The sequence below is a fragment of the Syngnathoides biaculeatus genome, chromosome 6 (genome assembly GCF_019802595.1).
Source record: "Syngnathoides biaculeatus isolate LvHL_M chromosome 6, ASM1980259v1, whole genome shotgun sequence".
NCBI classification, from domain to species: domain Eukaryota; kingdom Metazoa; phylum Chordata; class Actinopteri; order Syngnathiformes; family Syngnathidae; genus Syngnathoides; species Syngnathoides biaculeatus.
In genome coordinates this window covers 6,146,950-6,161,908 of record NC_084645.1, presented here as the reverse complement: position 1 = coordinate 6,161,908, position 14,959 = coordinate 6,146,950, and the positions used below count along the sequence as shown (strand labels likewise).

At 45.7% G+C, this 14,959-nt stretch overlaps 1 protein-coding gene across 7 annotated transcripts in view; it reads left to right on the top strand.

Annotated features, from left to right (window-relative positions):
- Nucleotides 1-2,227: 2,227 nt before the first annotated feature.
- The window catches only part of ndrg4 (NDRG family member 4), a 122,340-nt gene continuing 109,608 nt past the window's right edge, over nt 2,228-14,959 (top strand). For 5 of the 7 annotated variants that reach the window (XR_009795564.1, XR_009795565.1, XM_061823884.1 and 2 more), the window contains exon 1: nt 12,198-12,327. Coding sequence is in view for 3 of the 7 variants with exons in the window: in XM_061823884.1 (XP_061679868.1) it covers nt 12,239-12,327 (89 nt within the window). In the remaining 4 variants the exon portion in view is untranslated. Of the gene's footprint in view, nt 2,294-2,318; nt 2,440-2,548; nt 2,796-12,197; nt 12,328-14,959 lie in introns of those variants that run through there. The other 2 variants (XM_061823888.1, XM_061823887.1) reach the window with 2 other exon arrangements.

Below are 14,959 nucleotides of genomic sequence, written 5' to 3'. Positions count from 1 at the left end.
CTTTATGCAGCAAACGACCTCACAAAAGTGCAACTGATTCAGGATAATACATGGAGTGGAGTTGAAGGCGGACTGACAGGTCTTTGAGGGTCAGAATTCTAGCTCTATAGACAGATGTCCAAATACTTATTTGCTGCTGTATCACAAAAATAAATTGTTAAAAAAATCATTCATTGTGATTTCTGGATTTTTCTTTTTAGATTATTTTTCCCGCAGTGAACATGCACCTACGACGAAAATTTACGACCCCTCCATGATTTCTAAGTGGGAGAACTTGCAATGTAACAGGGTGTTCAAATTTTTATTTTCTTCACTGTATATATATATATATATCCATATATATATATCCATTTTCTTTGCCGGTTATCCTCATGAGGGTTGTGGGGAGGGCTGGAGCCTATCCCAGATGTCAATGGGAAGGAGCCGTAGTACACCCGGAACTGGTCGCCAGCCAATCACAGGGCACATAGAGACAGACAGGTCACACTCACAATCACACAATAGGGGCAATTTAGAGAGTCCAATTGATGTTGCATGTTTTTGAGATGTGGGAGGAAACTGGAGTGCCCGGAGGAAACCCATGCTGCACAAGGAAAACATGCAAACTCCACAGAGGTGGGGCCGTGATTGAACCCAGCTCCCTAGAACTGTGAGGCCAAAGCCTTACCAGCTTATCCACCGTGCCACCCCCCTCTCTCTATATGAATAAGGTATAAGATATATATATATATATATATATATATATATATATATATAAATATATATATATATATATATATATATGTAATAAGATATATCCAATCCATCCATTTTCTTAGTCGCTAATCCTCACAAGGGTTGCGGGGAGTGCTGTAGTCTATACCAGCTCTTAATGGGCAGGAGGCACCCTGAACTGGTTGCCAGTGAATCACAGGGCACATAGGGACAAACAGCCACACTCACAATCATACCTTGGGGGTAATTTAGAGTGTTCGAACAATATTGCATGTTTTTGGGACTTGGGAGGAAACTGGAGTGCCTGGAGAAAACCCAGGCAGGCATGGGGAGAACATGAAAACTCCAAACATGTGGGGCCTGGATCTCCGAACTGTGAGGCCAACGCTCTACAGCTGCATCACTGTGCCGCCCCTTTTTAGACAGTAATTACTGTTTTATTTGTAAACTATTTTCTGGTTACGGCCATACTACCCCGATCTAGTTCAATATTGGAAGCAAAGCAGGGTTGGGGCTGTTTAGTAATTATTGGGAGACCGCCTGGGAATACAAGGTGCTGGAAGCCTTTTTTCAAGTGGAAAATGTACTCGATTGACACTGTCCATCACTGCAATGACCCAGTTTGAAATGGTCATTTGATACTTATCTTGTTTTGAAACTGTACTTTGAAATGCTCACGCTGTTTTGAAATTGTAATTTGAACCAACCCCAGAAAGATGTTCCTTTTAAGACAGTATTTAGTATTTTATTTGTAGACTATCTTCCGATTACTGCCATATCACAGTGAGAATACCCGATCTTGGAAGCAAAACAGGCTCTGGTCTGGTTAGTTGTTGTTAGTTAGTTGGTTGGTCTTGCATGGGTGTAAGAATAATTGTGATCGTAATTATCATACATCTGCTTCCAATAAAGAAATGCTTTGCTCTGCTCTAGATAACGTGGCAGCCTCCAAGCAGGAGATAGCAAGAACAAAAACATCTAATCATCAGAACTGTTAGAACTGCTGCCTGTTAAAGAAATGATAACCACACATGTATTCAGCAATCTTCCACACATGCACACGCACATGAACAAACATGTACACCTTGTTTCAAACTGTTTTGCTTGTCGTCTCCTTTTTGTAACATCCATGTAAATAAGGGGCGTCTTAAAACAAAATAAATAGAAGTGCTGAGGAGAGGATAATCAGAGAGTGCAGTGGTGAATTGTACGAGACAGTTCCTCTCCTCTCACCTCACGAGACTTGAACTGGTGTCTTTGCTTCCTTTTTTGTCCTGTTTAATGAATGTTTGATTGGTGAACCTGACAATAGGAGACCGCCTGGAAATACTTGGTACTGTGCGCGCGCACGTGTGTTTATATATATATATATATATATATATATATATATGTATATATATATATGTAACAGAGTTAAAAGCACATTTTACATTGATATATATTAATATAAATATCTATCTATATTAACCCTGAGTGGCACATTGTAATTAAAACTTGCACCCCCATGTACACTTAGAGGGTGACACACCCTCCCGTAATAAGTACTGAGACCGTCTTCACCCCTCCCCTTTTTGCCAATGTACGTTGCGGTAAATTACATCGTGGTTGAGTAGTATTCTCAGTTTGTAGTTCGTATAGAGAATAATATATTTTGTCTCACTTATCTAGGTCCGAGCTTGATGCTACAGATAGTACAAAGTTTTTGTTTTGCCTTGTTCACGGCAGGTACGTTCATTAATATGTCGGGTATTGCCCCTTTTTGCCGGTGTACATTGTGATCCTAGCTTGATGCTAAAGATACTACAAAATGTTTGTTTTTCCTTGTTCATGGCAGCTGTGTCAAATAAATGGAGATTGCTTCCGAGATGAATCCTGTGTCATGACGTGATCTTTACAACTACACAACGCAGAAGTCCACCGGTCACACTTGGTGGTGTTTAAGTGGTTGCATCGTCGACTGATGTCCGTTTGGTCTCCTGGGGGACAACTGTTGCCGGTCAGCCACAATGTCTATCATCGCATCCGGTGCCGCATGCATGCGCAGCGCCGAAGACCTACGCGCATTCCCACTGGCATTGAAGGTCGCTTTCAAAATATTAGCTTTGTTTAAATAGAGTTGGAAACAGTGGTGTTATTGTGTTGTTGTTAGCAGCGCATGACGAGGAGTGATGACAAGGAAGTGAGTGAGAGTGGTTAGCGGTTGAAAACCAAAATAAATATCACTCACGTTGAAAGACACAGTTAGACTCACGTCTATGTTATTTCATCACACGACACGGTGTCAGAAGTCCTGTAGTTAGCGTGGAGTGGACCTAACGGAGCTTTGTTTGCACGGTGCTGGAGAACGAATGAGTTTAGAAGGAGGAAACAAGACTAGCAGAGCCATAGCTCCCACCCCGGGGGAAAACACGCCACAGCGACCATTAATTGGCGCTGGACAGAGAGCTCCCTTCAACATCCAGCTGCTGGAGCCCTTCGACTTTTCAAAGGTGCATGAATGAGAGAAATGGATCCGGAGATTTGAAAGATTTTGCTTGGCAAGTAACCTACAAGCGAGCTCCGAGGAGAACCAAATAAATAAGTTCATTTATTGCATGGGAGAGGAAGCAGATCACATTCCACTTGGATTCAACCTGTCGGACCACCAAAGATGCACATTCCAAGGAGAGAAAGGAGGGCGTTCTTTGTTGTGAAGAAAAACATCATCTATTAGCACGCCAACTTCAACATGCGCTATCAGAGAGAGGGAGAAAGCGTGGATTCATTCATCACTGCACTTTATGCGTTGGCAGACCATTGTAACTACGGGGTGTTGCACCAGGAACTGATCAGAGACAGAATTGTGGTCGACATGCTGGACAAGGGGTTGTCTGAACGCATGTAATTAGATGCGTATCTAATTTTGGATAAAGCCATACAAATGGCACGGCAGAGTGAGGAGGTGAAGAAACAGAAGTCTTGTCTGCGTGGGGAAACCAGTTCTGAGGCAAATGACAGATCTGTTGACAGAGAGTTCAGCAGCACCTCCAGGTAAGTTAAACACAAACCTCATTTGCAAACAGCCAAACAAACAAGCCACACATTGCCCAGCAACAAAACAACAAAAGAGGCGCACAGTCACAGTGTCAAAAATGTGGCAGCTCTCCTTCTCATCCCATTCGTGACTGTCCTGCTAATGAGGTGAAGTATCATGCATGTGGAAGGAAGGGATATTACAGATGTGTGTGCAAGTCCAAATCTGTACATGAGGTTGAAGAGCAGGTTAAGGAGGAAGTCTTCCTCGGCAGCGTCATGACAGATGAAGACCCTTGGATGGTCAAAATTGACATTAATAAATGCAGTGTCAAGTTAAAAATTGACACAGGCACCGATGTCACAGTCTTGCCGTAGACTGTGTTCCAAAGCATATACAGCGACAACTCACCCACACTCAAGAAGGCAACAAAGTCACTGCTTGGACCAGGAAGGAGTCTGCATGAGGTGGTGGCCGTCGCCAGGCTGCTGCTGAGGATAGGTAAGAGGAAAGAGATGTAGAACGTTTACATTGCTTGCCATGTGCATACTGCCTTGCTAGGTAGGTCTGTGAGCTGTAGGCTGGAGCCACTGGCATGCTTAGGCAATGTCACTGTGGAGCCATTAAAGGAGAATCACCTGAAATTATGCACCAGGCTTGGAAACCGGGAGCTATACCATTCTCTTAAAAAATAGGAAGGATGAATCTATTGCCGCTAATGGACAAACTCAAGCAAGAACAACCCCGCATGGAATGACTCAGAGTTATTTGCAGAATTAGGGAGCTTATGGAATGGTGTGTGGGCATCATAGTGGTGCCTGAAAAAGAATGGAGGTGTGCGCAGAAGGCTAGCCTGTCAACAGGCCCAAAGAGCCAGGACTCAAGCTGTAATGGGCAGAGCAGGCGTTCCTCACAGTCCAGAATGTTGTCTTGCTGAAGGGACAGAGACTTGTCATTCCCTCAGCAATGAGAAGTAATGTCCTTGCCAAATTACATGAAGGTCACCAAGGTGTGGTGAAATGCAGACAGAGGGCACAACAGTCAGTGTGTTGGCTGAGGCTGAGCCAGCAGCTGAATAAGTTGGTTCTTTACTGCCGAACATGCAGCAAGGAGAGGCAGAACCACAGAAGGAAGATGATGCCAACACCGCACCCAGGCTGACCATGGGTGAATCTGGGAGCGGATATGTTTCTGTTCGGGAATAAAACCAACCTGCTGGTTGTGGACTACAGTTTTACTGACATCCACAAGGTCAAATGCCGTGATCCACCACCTTAAGTAAACCTACGCATGTCTCGGGACACCAGACCTTCTCGTTTTGGATGGAGGGGGCACAGTTTTCAGGAGCGGCTTTCTCAGACTTTGCAAAGTCCCATGGGTTCCATCATGTCACCAAGACAGGTGTGCATTAAGGATTAAGGAACAGCAGGGGCCATCAGCAGTAGTTACGCCAACCCACGTTTATATTTAGTGGATGGACCCCACGGAACCATGATATGGAACCGTCATCATCCCATGTCCATGAGAGCCTCGCCGGAGCAGAGTAGACCCATTTCGGTGGAGCCTTCCCAGAGGGGCGGTTCAGATAAACTGACAGAGGAACCACCATCTACTCCTACTCTGAGAACCAGGTCCGGGAGAGCTGTAAGGATGCCAGCAAGGTTGGATTAACGATTTTGTTTAGAGATAGAGACAATGCAGGAAACCCCCCCAAAAAAGAGAAATGTTGAAATATGATGTGATTCGTGTTATGTTTTTGTAATGTAAATGTTTAGTTAGTTGAGTTTAGCTTTTCCCCTTCCTCTGCTTGTATTTTACAGCCATTGTCATGTCAGTGGGAGATAGTTATCACGTTCACACAGGGGCTGGGTGTGGGTGTGATGTCACGTTTGGGATAGATGGGGGCCAGCAGCTTCCTTGTGTTTTTGACAATAGAGTTGATCAGTCTGCTGCACCTTCCTTTCTAACACCAACTACTTCTTTTTTTCCCCTTTCAGCTTGTCCTGATTAGGGGTCACCACAGCGTGTCATCCTTTTCCATCTAAACCTATCTCATGCTCTAACACCCACAGTTTTCATTTCTTCCCTCACAACATCCATCAACCTTTTCTTTGGTCTTCCTCTCACTCTTTTGCCTGGCAGGTCCATCCTCAGCACCCTTCGACCAAAATACTCACTCTCTCGCCTCTGAACATGTCCAAACCATCGCTGTCTGTTCTCTCGAACCTTGTCTCCAAAACATCCAACTTTGGCTGTCCCTCTAATGAGCTCATTCCTAATCCTATCCAACCTGCTCACTCCGAGCGAGAACTTCAACATCTTCCTTTCTGCTATCTCCAGTTCTGCGTCCTGTTTTTTCTTCAGTGCCATAGTCTCTAATACATACATCATGGCCGGCCTCACCACTGTTTTATAAACTTTCATCCGAGGAGAGATTCTTCTGTCACGTAACACACCAGACAGCTTCCGCCAGCTGTTCCAACCTGCTTGGACCCATTTCTTCACTTCCTTAACACACTCACCATTGGTCTGGATTTTTTACCCCAAGAATTTGAAGTCATCCACCCTTGCTATCTCTTCTCCATGAAGCCTCAGTCTTGCCCCTCCACTCATTCACACACATATTCTGTATTACTTCGGCTAATCTTCATTCCTCTCCTTTCCAGTGCATGCCTCCATCTTTCTCATTGTTCATCCACCAGCTCTCTGCTTCTACTGCATATCGCAATGTCATCTATGAATATCATGGTCCAAGGGGGTTCCAGTCTAACCTCATATGTCAGCCTATCCATTACCATAGCAAACAGGAAGGGGTTCAGAGCTGATCCCTGATGCAGTCCCAACTCAACCTTAAATTCGTCTGTCACACCTACTGCACACCTCACCATTGTTCTGCTGCTGTCATACATGTCCTGTACTATCCATCCATCCATTTTCTTTTGCCGCGGGGAGAACATGCAAACTCCACACAGGCGGGGCCAGGATCGAACTCGAATCCTCAGAATTGTGAGGCAAACGCATTACCAGCTTAGCCACCGTGCCGCCTTGTCCTGTACTATTGTAACATATTTCTCCACCACACTAGACTTACATGAGCAGTACGACAGTTCCTCTCTTGGTACTCTGTCATAGGGTTTCTCTCGAGCCACAAAGACACAATGCAGCTCCTTCTGACCTTCTATGTACTATTCCACGAGCATCCTCAAGGCAAATAATGCATCTGTGGTACTGTTTCAAGGCATGAAACCATACTTTTGCTCGCAGATACTTACTTGTGACCTGAGTCTAGCCTCCACTACTCTTTCTCATAACTTCTTTGTGTAGCTCATCAACTTTATTCCTCTATAGGTCCCATAGCTCTTAACATCGCCTTGGATGTTAAAAATAGGAAAGATCACACTTTTCCTCAATTTTTCAGGGATCTTCTCGCCCAGTAGTATTCTGTTGAATAAGTTGGTCAAACACTCCACAGCCACCTCTCCAAATTGCTTCCATACCTCGACAGGTATGTCATCAGGACCAACTTCCTTTCCATTTTTCATCCTTTTAAGTGCTTTTCTAACTTCCCCCTTACTAATCATTTCCATTTCCTGGTCCATCACACACAAAGTATTCTTGCCGTCTTTTTAGCACACTACTGGCACCAGTCAACATATTTCCATTTCTATTCTTAATCATCTTAACCTGCTGCACATCCTTCCCATTTTAATCCCTCTGTCTGGCCAACCTGTAGAGATCCTTTTCTCCTTCTTTCGTGTCCAACCTGATGTACATGTCGTCAGATGCCTCTTGTTTAGCCTTCGCCACCTCTACCTTGCCCTAAGTCGCTTAACGTATTCCTTTCGCCTCTCCTTTGTCCTCTCAGTGTCCCACTTCTTATTTTCTAACCACTTTCCTTGGATGACTTCCTGTATTTTGGGGCTCCACCACCAAGTCTATTTCTCCCCTTTCCTACCAGAAGACACACTAAGTACTGTCCTGCCTGTCTTCCGGGAGCTACTCCTGTCCATCGAGAGAGCCTGTCTGAACTCTTTCTGAAAGGCTGCACAACATTCTTCCTTTCTCAGCTTCGACCTCATGGTTCTCTGCTCTACCTTTGCCTTCTTAATCTTCTTACACACCACCATCCTATGCTGTCGAGCTACACTCTCCCCTACCTACCTACCTACCTGCCTTACAGTCAGTAACCTCCTTCAGATTACGTCATCTGCACAAAATATACTCCACCTGCGTGCTTCTTCCTCCGCTCTTGTAGGTCACTCTATGTTCCTGCCGCTTCTGGAAAAAAGTGTTCACTCCAGCCATTTCCATCCTTTTGGCAAAGTCCACCTCCATCTGTCCCTCAAAGTTGGTTTCCTGGATGCCGTACTTACCCATCACTTTTTCATCACCCCTGTTTCCTTCACCAAAATGTCCATTACAATCCGCACCAATCACAACACTCTCTCTGTCTGGGATGCTCAGAGCTGCTTCATCTAGTTCCTTCCAAAATTTCTTTCATCCCTCAGTAGTTCCTTCTACAATCTAAAAAGAAAAATCCAAAAATCACATTTTATGATTTTTAACGATTTGTGTGATACAGCTGAAAATAAGTATTTGAACACCTGTCTATTAGCTAGAATTCTGACCTTCAATGACCTGTTAGACCGCCTTTCAAAGTCCACCTCCACTCCATGTGTTATCCTAAATCAGATGCACCTGTGTGTGTTCGTTCGCTGCATAAAGACGCCAGTCCACCCCATACAATCAGTAAAAATCAAACTTGTAACATGGCCAAGACCAAAGAGCCATCCAAAGACATGTGGCTCAGCAAAGGGCGCCGCCTGTGAAAATTCGTAATTGCCAAATAATCTCCTCAAAACACCATTAAATGATATCGAATAAACCTCAAATTTTCAAGGTACTGTACATACGACATGATCTATCGCATTAAAGCTTTTCATTGTTCAGTGGTGTATTCCTTTAAGGTGAAATCAGAATGGACCCTTCCATGGTAGATGCGGTGTTTAATTGGCCCACTCCCCCATCACGTAAGGACATACAAAGGTTATTACGGTTTGCTAGTTTCGACCGAAAATGCATGACAAACTTCAGTACAATAGCCATGCCTTTGCATGATCTTACCCCACCACGCAGACCCTTTGTGTGGGACCCGGAGTATCAGGCAGCTTTTTCTTTCCTCACCAGCAGTTTATTGTAGAAATTGATACATCTAATCCTGAAATAGGAGCAATTATCTCTCAGAAAACTTCACGTTACATCCTTATGCTTCCCTCTAAAAAACTGACTACAGCTGGGAGAAATTATGACATTGGTAACCATGAATAACTAGCTGTCAAGGTGGCCTTGGCAGAGTAGAGGCACTGGCTGGAAGGACTTCAGGACGCATTTTTAGTGTGGAAAGATCACAAAAACCTCGAGTACCTTAAGTCTGCGAAGAGATTGAATCCTAGGCAAGCCAGGTAGGTTCTATTTTTCACTAGATTTAATGCCATGCCACCTACTGACCTGGTTCAAAGAATAGTAAACCAGATGGTGTGTCACGTATTTACTGTGAAGAAACGTCTGTATCCGACCCTGAACCTATTTTTCTCAAGTCTGCTGATTTCTGCTTTTGCTTTGGAAATTGAAACTGTGGTAAGCAACACTTAAAAATACTCTTACCCCTGATGGGTGCTCGTAAAACAGGCTTTATATGATGCTGTCCTTAAGGTCAAGAGTTAACCACTGGGCCCATGCCAACAGGACTGTATGTCACCTTGGTATGCCCAAGACGCAATCTGTTGTCGAACAGTGCTTTTGGTGGCCAGAGGAAATGTTATCAACTATATCACTGCTTGCCACGTGTGTGTAGCTAACTTGTCAACGTCCTTTGGGGGAGTAACATTCCCTAGACCACAACATCCAAGGTCAGGTATTTTTGTATACATGACCAGATAACCGGCTTATAAAGAAAATACCACTGTTCTCACAGTTTTTAGAGATGGCACAGTTCATTGCACAGCTGAAACTTGTCATCTTAAAAAAAATACACTGAGTCAATGATAATCCATGTGTTCAAGTTTCATGGTTTTCTTAAAAACAGTATCAGATAGGGGGCCACCAATTTGTTTCACGATTTTGGAAAGACTTTTGTTTCCTAAAATGTGCTACCGTCAGTCTATCATCTGGGTTTCATGCTGAAACCAATTGACAGACTGAGAGGATGAACCGGGACCTGGTGACTGGGCTCCGATGCCTCACTTCTCAAGGAGCCACACTCCTCCTGCCAGAAGCTGGTTTGGGTCTGTATCCTTGTCACCATGAAGCTGAGCCTCCCGAGGGTGATGTAGGCCCACAAAGCGTTCCACGTCAGCCTGCTCGCGTCTGCCTTCATGTCCCCTCTGGCCCTGCCTTCCAGGGCGCTCCTCCCCCATGGTTCATGGACAGGGCCCTGTCTTCTTGGTGATGCGGCAATTCTCATGTCATCATAGGGGGAGGGGTTCCAATATCTGTTGGACTGGCAAGGCTACAAGCCCGAGAAACATTCTTGGGTCCCTTCTCGGTTTATTGTCGATCTTCTTTTCCTTTCGCGTCGTTCCATTAGGGGTCGCCACAGCGTGTCATCTTTTTCCATATAAGCCTATCTCCTGCATCTTCCTCTCGAACCCCAACTGCTCTTATGTCTTCCCTGACAACACCCATCAACCTTCTCTTTGTTCTTCTTCTGGCGATTTTACCTGGCAGCTCTATCCTCAGCAACCTTTTACCAATATACTCACTCTATTGCCTCTGGACATGTACAAACCATCGAAGTCTGCACTCTCAAACCTCATCTCCAAAACATCCAATTTTGGCTGTCCCTCTAATTAGCTTGTTTCTAATCAGTTTTGCTTCCTGTTGTCTCTTGAATGCCACTGTCTCTCATCCATACATCATGGCCGGACTTACCACTGTTTTATAAACTTTGCCTTCATCCGAGCAGAGACTCTTCTGTCACATAACACACCAGACACCTTCCACCAGCTGTTCCAACCTGATTTGACCCGTTTCTTCACTTCTTTACTCCACTCGATGACTCCCTCATTCGGGACTTCCATGTTGCACATCCTGAGGCTCTGGGGCCATCTGGTGCTGGCCGTTCAGGGGAAGTCGGGAGACTGTCATGGATGTTGTCATCTTCCTTCCTCATATGCAAGTGCTCCTGAGAACAGCCTTCCCGCATGTGCCATGTCTGTCCTAATCATACCATGCAATTAAACCTTGCGTCTCATTCTGTCTGGTTGCCAGTTCTTTGTACTTTGTCACGTCCCAGTTTTCCTTGTTTCACTGACACATATTAAGCCAAGACCCTGTTCTGATTATTGACCTTGACTTTTTCCTCATGTTTTAGGATACTGTTGCTATTTGGACTGCCTGCCTGTGCACTGACCTCTTCCTGTGATTAAAATTATTTTCTTGAACTGTCCCTTGCATTAGGAGTCGTGCACTTTGGTTCTGTCCCTTGTTCTGCCCATGACAAGGAATAGTTTTATGACTTTGAACAGAAGCAGCAGCAGGTTAGTGGAGTGTAACTGTCAGAAATGGTGGACAAGCAAGTGGAGATACTTAAATCTATTTAGTATGAACATGTACTTCGGTTGCACATGTTGTTGTTGTATTAAAATGATGTAATGAATCCCTTACCTACCATGTGCATCATTTTACCCCACTCTGCGCTAAACATAAATCTGTGGGTTGGGTAAAATCCTCCAAATGAAAACCACATTAAAAAAGTGCTTTTTCTTCTTTTCCTTCTGGCTTGTCCCATTAGGGGTCACCACAGGGTGTCATCTTTTTCCATCTAAGCCTATCTTCTCCATCTTCCTCTCTAACACCCACTTTCCTCGTGTCCTCCTTCACAACATCCATCAACCTTTTCTTTCTTTGGTCTTCCTCTCGCTCTTTTGCCTGTCAGCTCCATCCTCAGCACCTTTCTACCAATATACTCACTCTCTCACCTCTGGACATGACCAAACCATCGAAGTCTGCTCTCTCTCACTTTGTCTCCAAAAACTTCCAACTTTGGCTGTCCCTCTAATGAGCTCATTTCTAACCCTATCCAACCTGCTCACTCCGAGAGAGAACCTCAACATCTTCATTTCTGCCACCACCAGTACTGCTTCTGGTTTCTCTTCAGTTCCACAGTCTCTAATCTGTACATCACCACATTTTATAAACTTTGTCGTTCATTCTAGCAGAGAATCTTCTGTCACATAACACACCAGACACATTCCGCCAGCTGTTCCAACCTGCTTGCATCACTTCCTTATCACACTCACCATTGCTCTGGATTGTTGACCCGAAGTATTTGAAGTTGTCCACCCTTGCAATCTCTTCTCCCTGGAGCCTCACTACTCTCCTCCACCCCTCCCATTCCCGCACATATATTCTGTTTTACTTCGGCTAATCTTCAATCCTCTCCTTTCCACTGCATGCCTCCATCTTTCTAAATGTTCCTACACCTGATCCCTGCTTTCACTGCATATCACAATGTCATCTGCAAACATCATGGTCCAAGGGGATTCCAGTCTTACCTCATCTGCCAGCCTATCCATACCTGAATTTCCACCGACGCCCAGGTGAGGGGTTAACAGTGTTGGGGTTGGGTGTTGTTAACCCGGGCCACGACTGAACCTGTATGGTATTCTTTCGATGAATGCTCATATTTGTTTGGCACAGTTTTACAGTTTTATGCCCTTCCTGATGCAACCCTCTGCATTTATTCGGGCTTGGGGCTTGCCCACAGTTTGCACTGGTTTGTGCCCGCATAGGGCTGCATTTTCCCCACAGGGCTGGATTTAAAAAAATAAATGACATTGACATGGAGAGCAAATAAAGTGATACTATTGAGAGTATGGCTCTGATAAAAAAAATGTCTCTAAAACTTTACAATATCCACATGATATCAAAGAATAAAAAATAACAGCAAAATTCCCAAACGTCATTATCATCTTCCGCATTTTCCTGGTAATATACAGCAGAAGAAAATTTATGCAACAAATTGTGACATGCCTTACCAGATCGATAACATCATCTGAAAAACTGAAAAAGCTGCTGTCACTGTGTTTAGGATTAACCTCATTCCTGAATGAGGTTGAAGCGAGAACTGGTCACTTGTAGCAGGGAATCAGTATTTTATTTTGTCTGTATTCATATTCCTGGTCTGAAGCAATTCCTTAACCGGATTCCTTGTTGGCTGAAGATTTTCTTTTGGAGCACAAGTGAATTTTGAGGGACATGCTGAGAGATTGCAGAAATTGAGTTTGTGGCTGCCAAGTTACACTCTTCATCGCTGCAGGGTCATCTAAATCTCTTGGTTCCCTGAATGACTGCTAGCTTTCATATATATGCTCCCACATAAAAAGAAAATATTCAGTGATTTAAAATTAAATTATTTTACTATTTCTCTCGTCCATGTCTCGGTGGTGACTGATCTACCGCCGACTCTCACTCATGCCACAGTGGCGACCAATCCCAGGCTGCCTCCTTCTCATGCCTTGGTGAAGACCTCTCCTCAGCCGCCTGTCCCGGTGGCGACCTCTACATGGCTGCGTGGCTCAGTGGCGACCTCGCCACAGCTGCCTGTCTTTGCGGCGAATGATCCAGGGCTGCCTCTCGCTCCTTTCTTGGCGTGGACCGATCCACGCCCGGCTCTTGCTACTGTCTCGGCGGCGACTGATCCATGGCCGGCTCCTGCTCCATTCTCAGCAGCAACAGGTCTATGGATGCCTCCTGTTCCTGTCTAGGCAGCGAGCAAGCCAATGCTGCCTCCTGCTCCGGTCTTGGTAGCGACCGATCGACAGCTGCCTCCTGCTCCTGTCACAGCGATGACCGGTCCACGGCCGCCTCACGTCCACATCTTGGTGGGGACGATCCACGGCTCCCTCAGGCCCACGCCTCGGTGGCTCCCGATCCACAGTAACCTCTCGTCCACGCCTCGGCGGCCCTCGATCCACAGTGGCCTCTCGCCCATGCCTCAGTGGCGACCAATCCCAGGCTGCTTCCTTCTCATGCCTTAGTGACGACTTCTCCAAGGCTGCCTGTCTCAGCGTCAACCTCTCGACAGCCGTGTGTCCCGGTGGCGACCTCTTCACGGCCGCCTGTCTCGGCGAGGACTGATCCATGGCCGCCTCTCACTCCTGTCTCGACAGAGACCTATCCATAACCGACTCTCGCCCACGCCTCAGTGGCGACTGATCCCAGGTTGCCTCTTGCTCATGCCTTGGTGACGACCTCTCCACTGTAGCCTGTCTCGGCAGGGACCAGTCCACGGCCGCCTCTCGCTCCTGTCTTGGCACAGACCTATCCACGGCCGAATCTTGCCCATGCCTCAGTTGCGACTGATCCCAGGTTGCCTCTTGCTCATGCCTTGGTGACGACCTCTCCGCGGTCGCTTGTCTCGGCAGGGACTGGTCCATGGCCGCCTCTTGCTCCTGTCTCGGCAGAGACCTATCCACGGCAAACTCTCGCCCACGCCTCGGTGGCGACTGATCCCAGGATGCCTCTTGCTCATGTCTTGGTGACGGCCTCTCCACGGCTGGCTGTCTCAACGGCAGCTTCTCCACGGCCACATGGCTCTGCGGCGATCTCTCCACGGCCGCTGTCTTGGCCGTACTCCGGTTTCCTTCCACATCCCAAATACATGCAACATTCATTGCAGACTCGAAATTGCCCCTAGGTGTAATTGTGAGTGTGACTGTTGTCTATTTCTCCATGCCCTGTGATTTGCTGGCAACCAATTCAGGGTGTTCCCTGCCTCCTGCTCAGTGATAGGGTTAGGTTGAATGATAGCTAGGATTGGCTCCAGCACTCCTTTGTGAGAATAAGCGGCTCAAAAAAATAGATGGATGGATAGCTTCGGCTCACTACTTTTTGACTTTTCATCATAAATTTTGTTGACAATAATCACCGTGCTCTTTAACACTGTCGCTCCAGTAAAGATTTAAATCCAATAGCCCTATTAATTTAATTAATCTTCAACAGAGGCTTTGAAAGATGTACATCCCACCATTCACCAATCCATCCATACAACTATCCATCCATCCATTTTCCATCCTGCTTATCCTCACTAGGATCACAGGTGTGCTGGGGCCTATCCCACCGATCTTTGTGTGAGAGGAGCAGTAAACTCGCAACTGATTGCCAGACAATTGCTAACCAGTCGGACACCATGCTGGCTTGATATATGTTGCCTTAACATGTTGAGAGTTA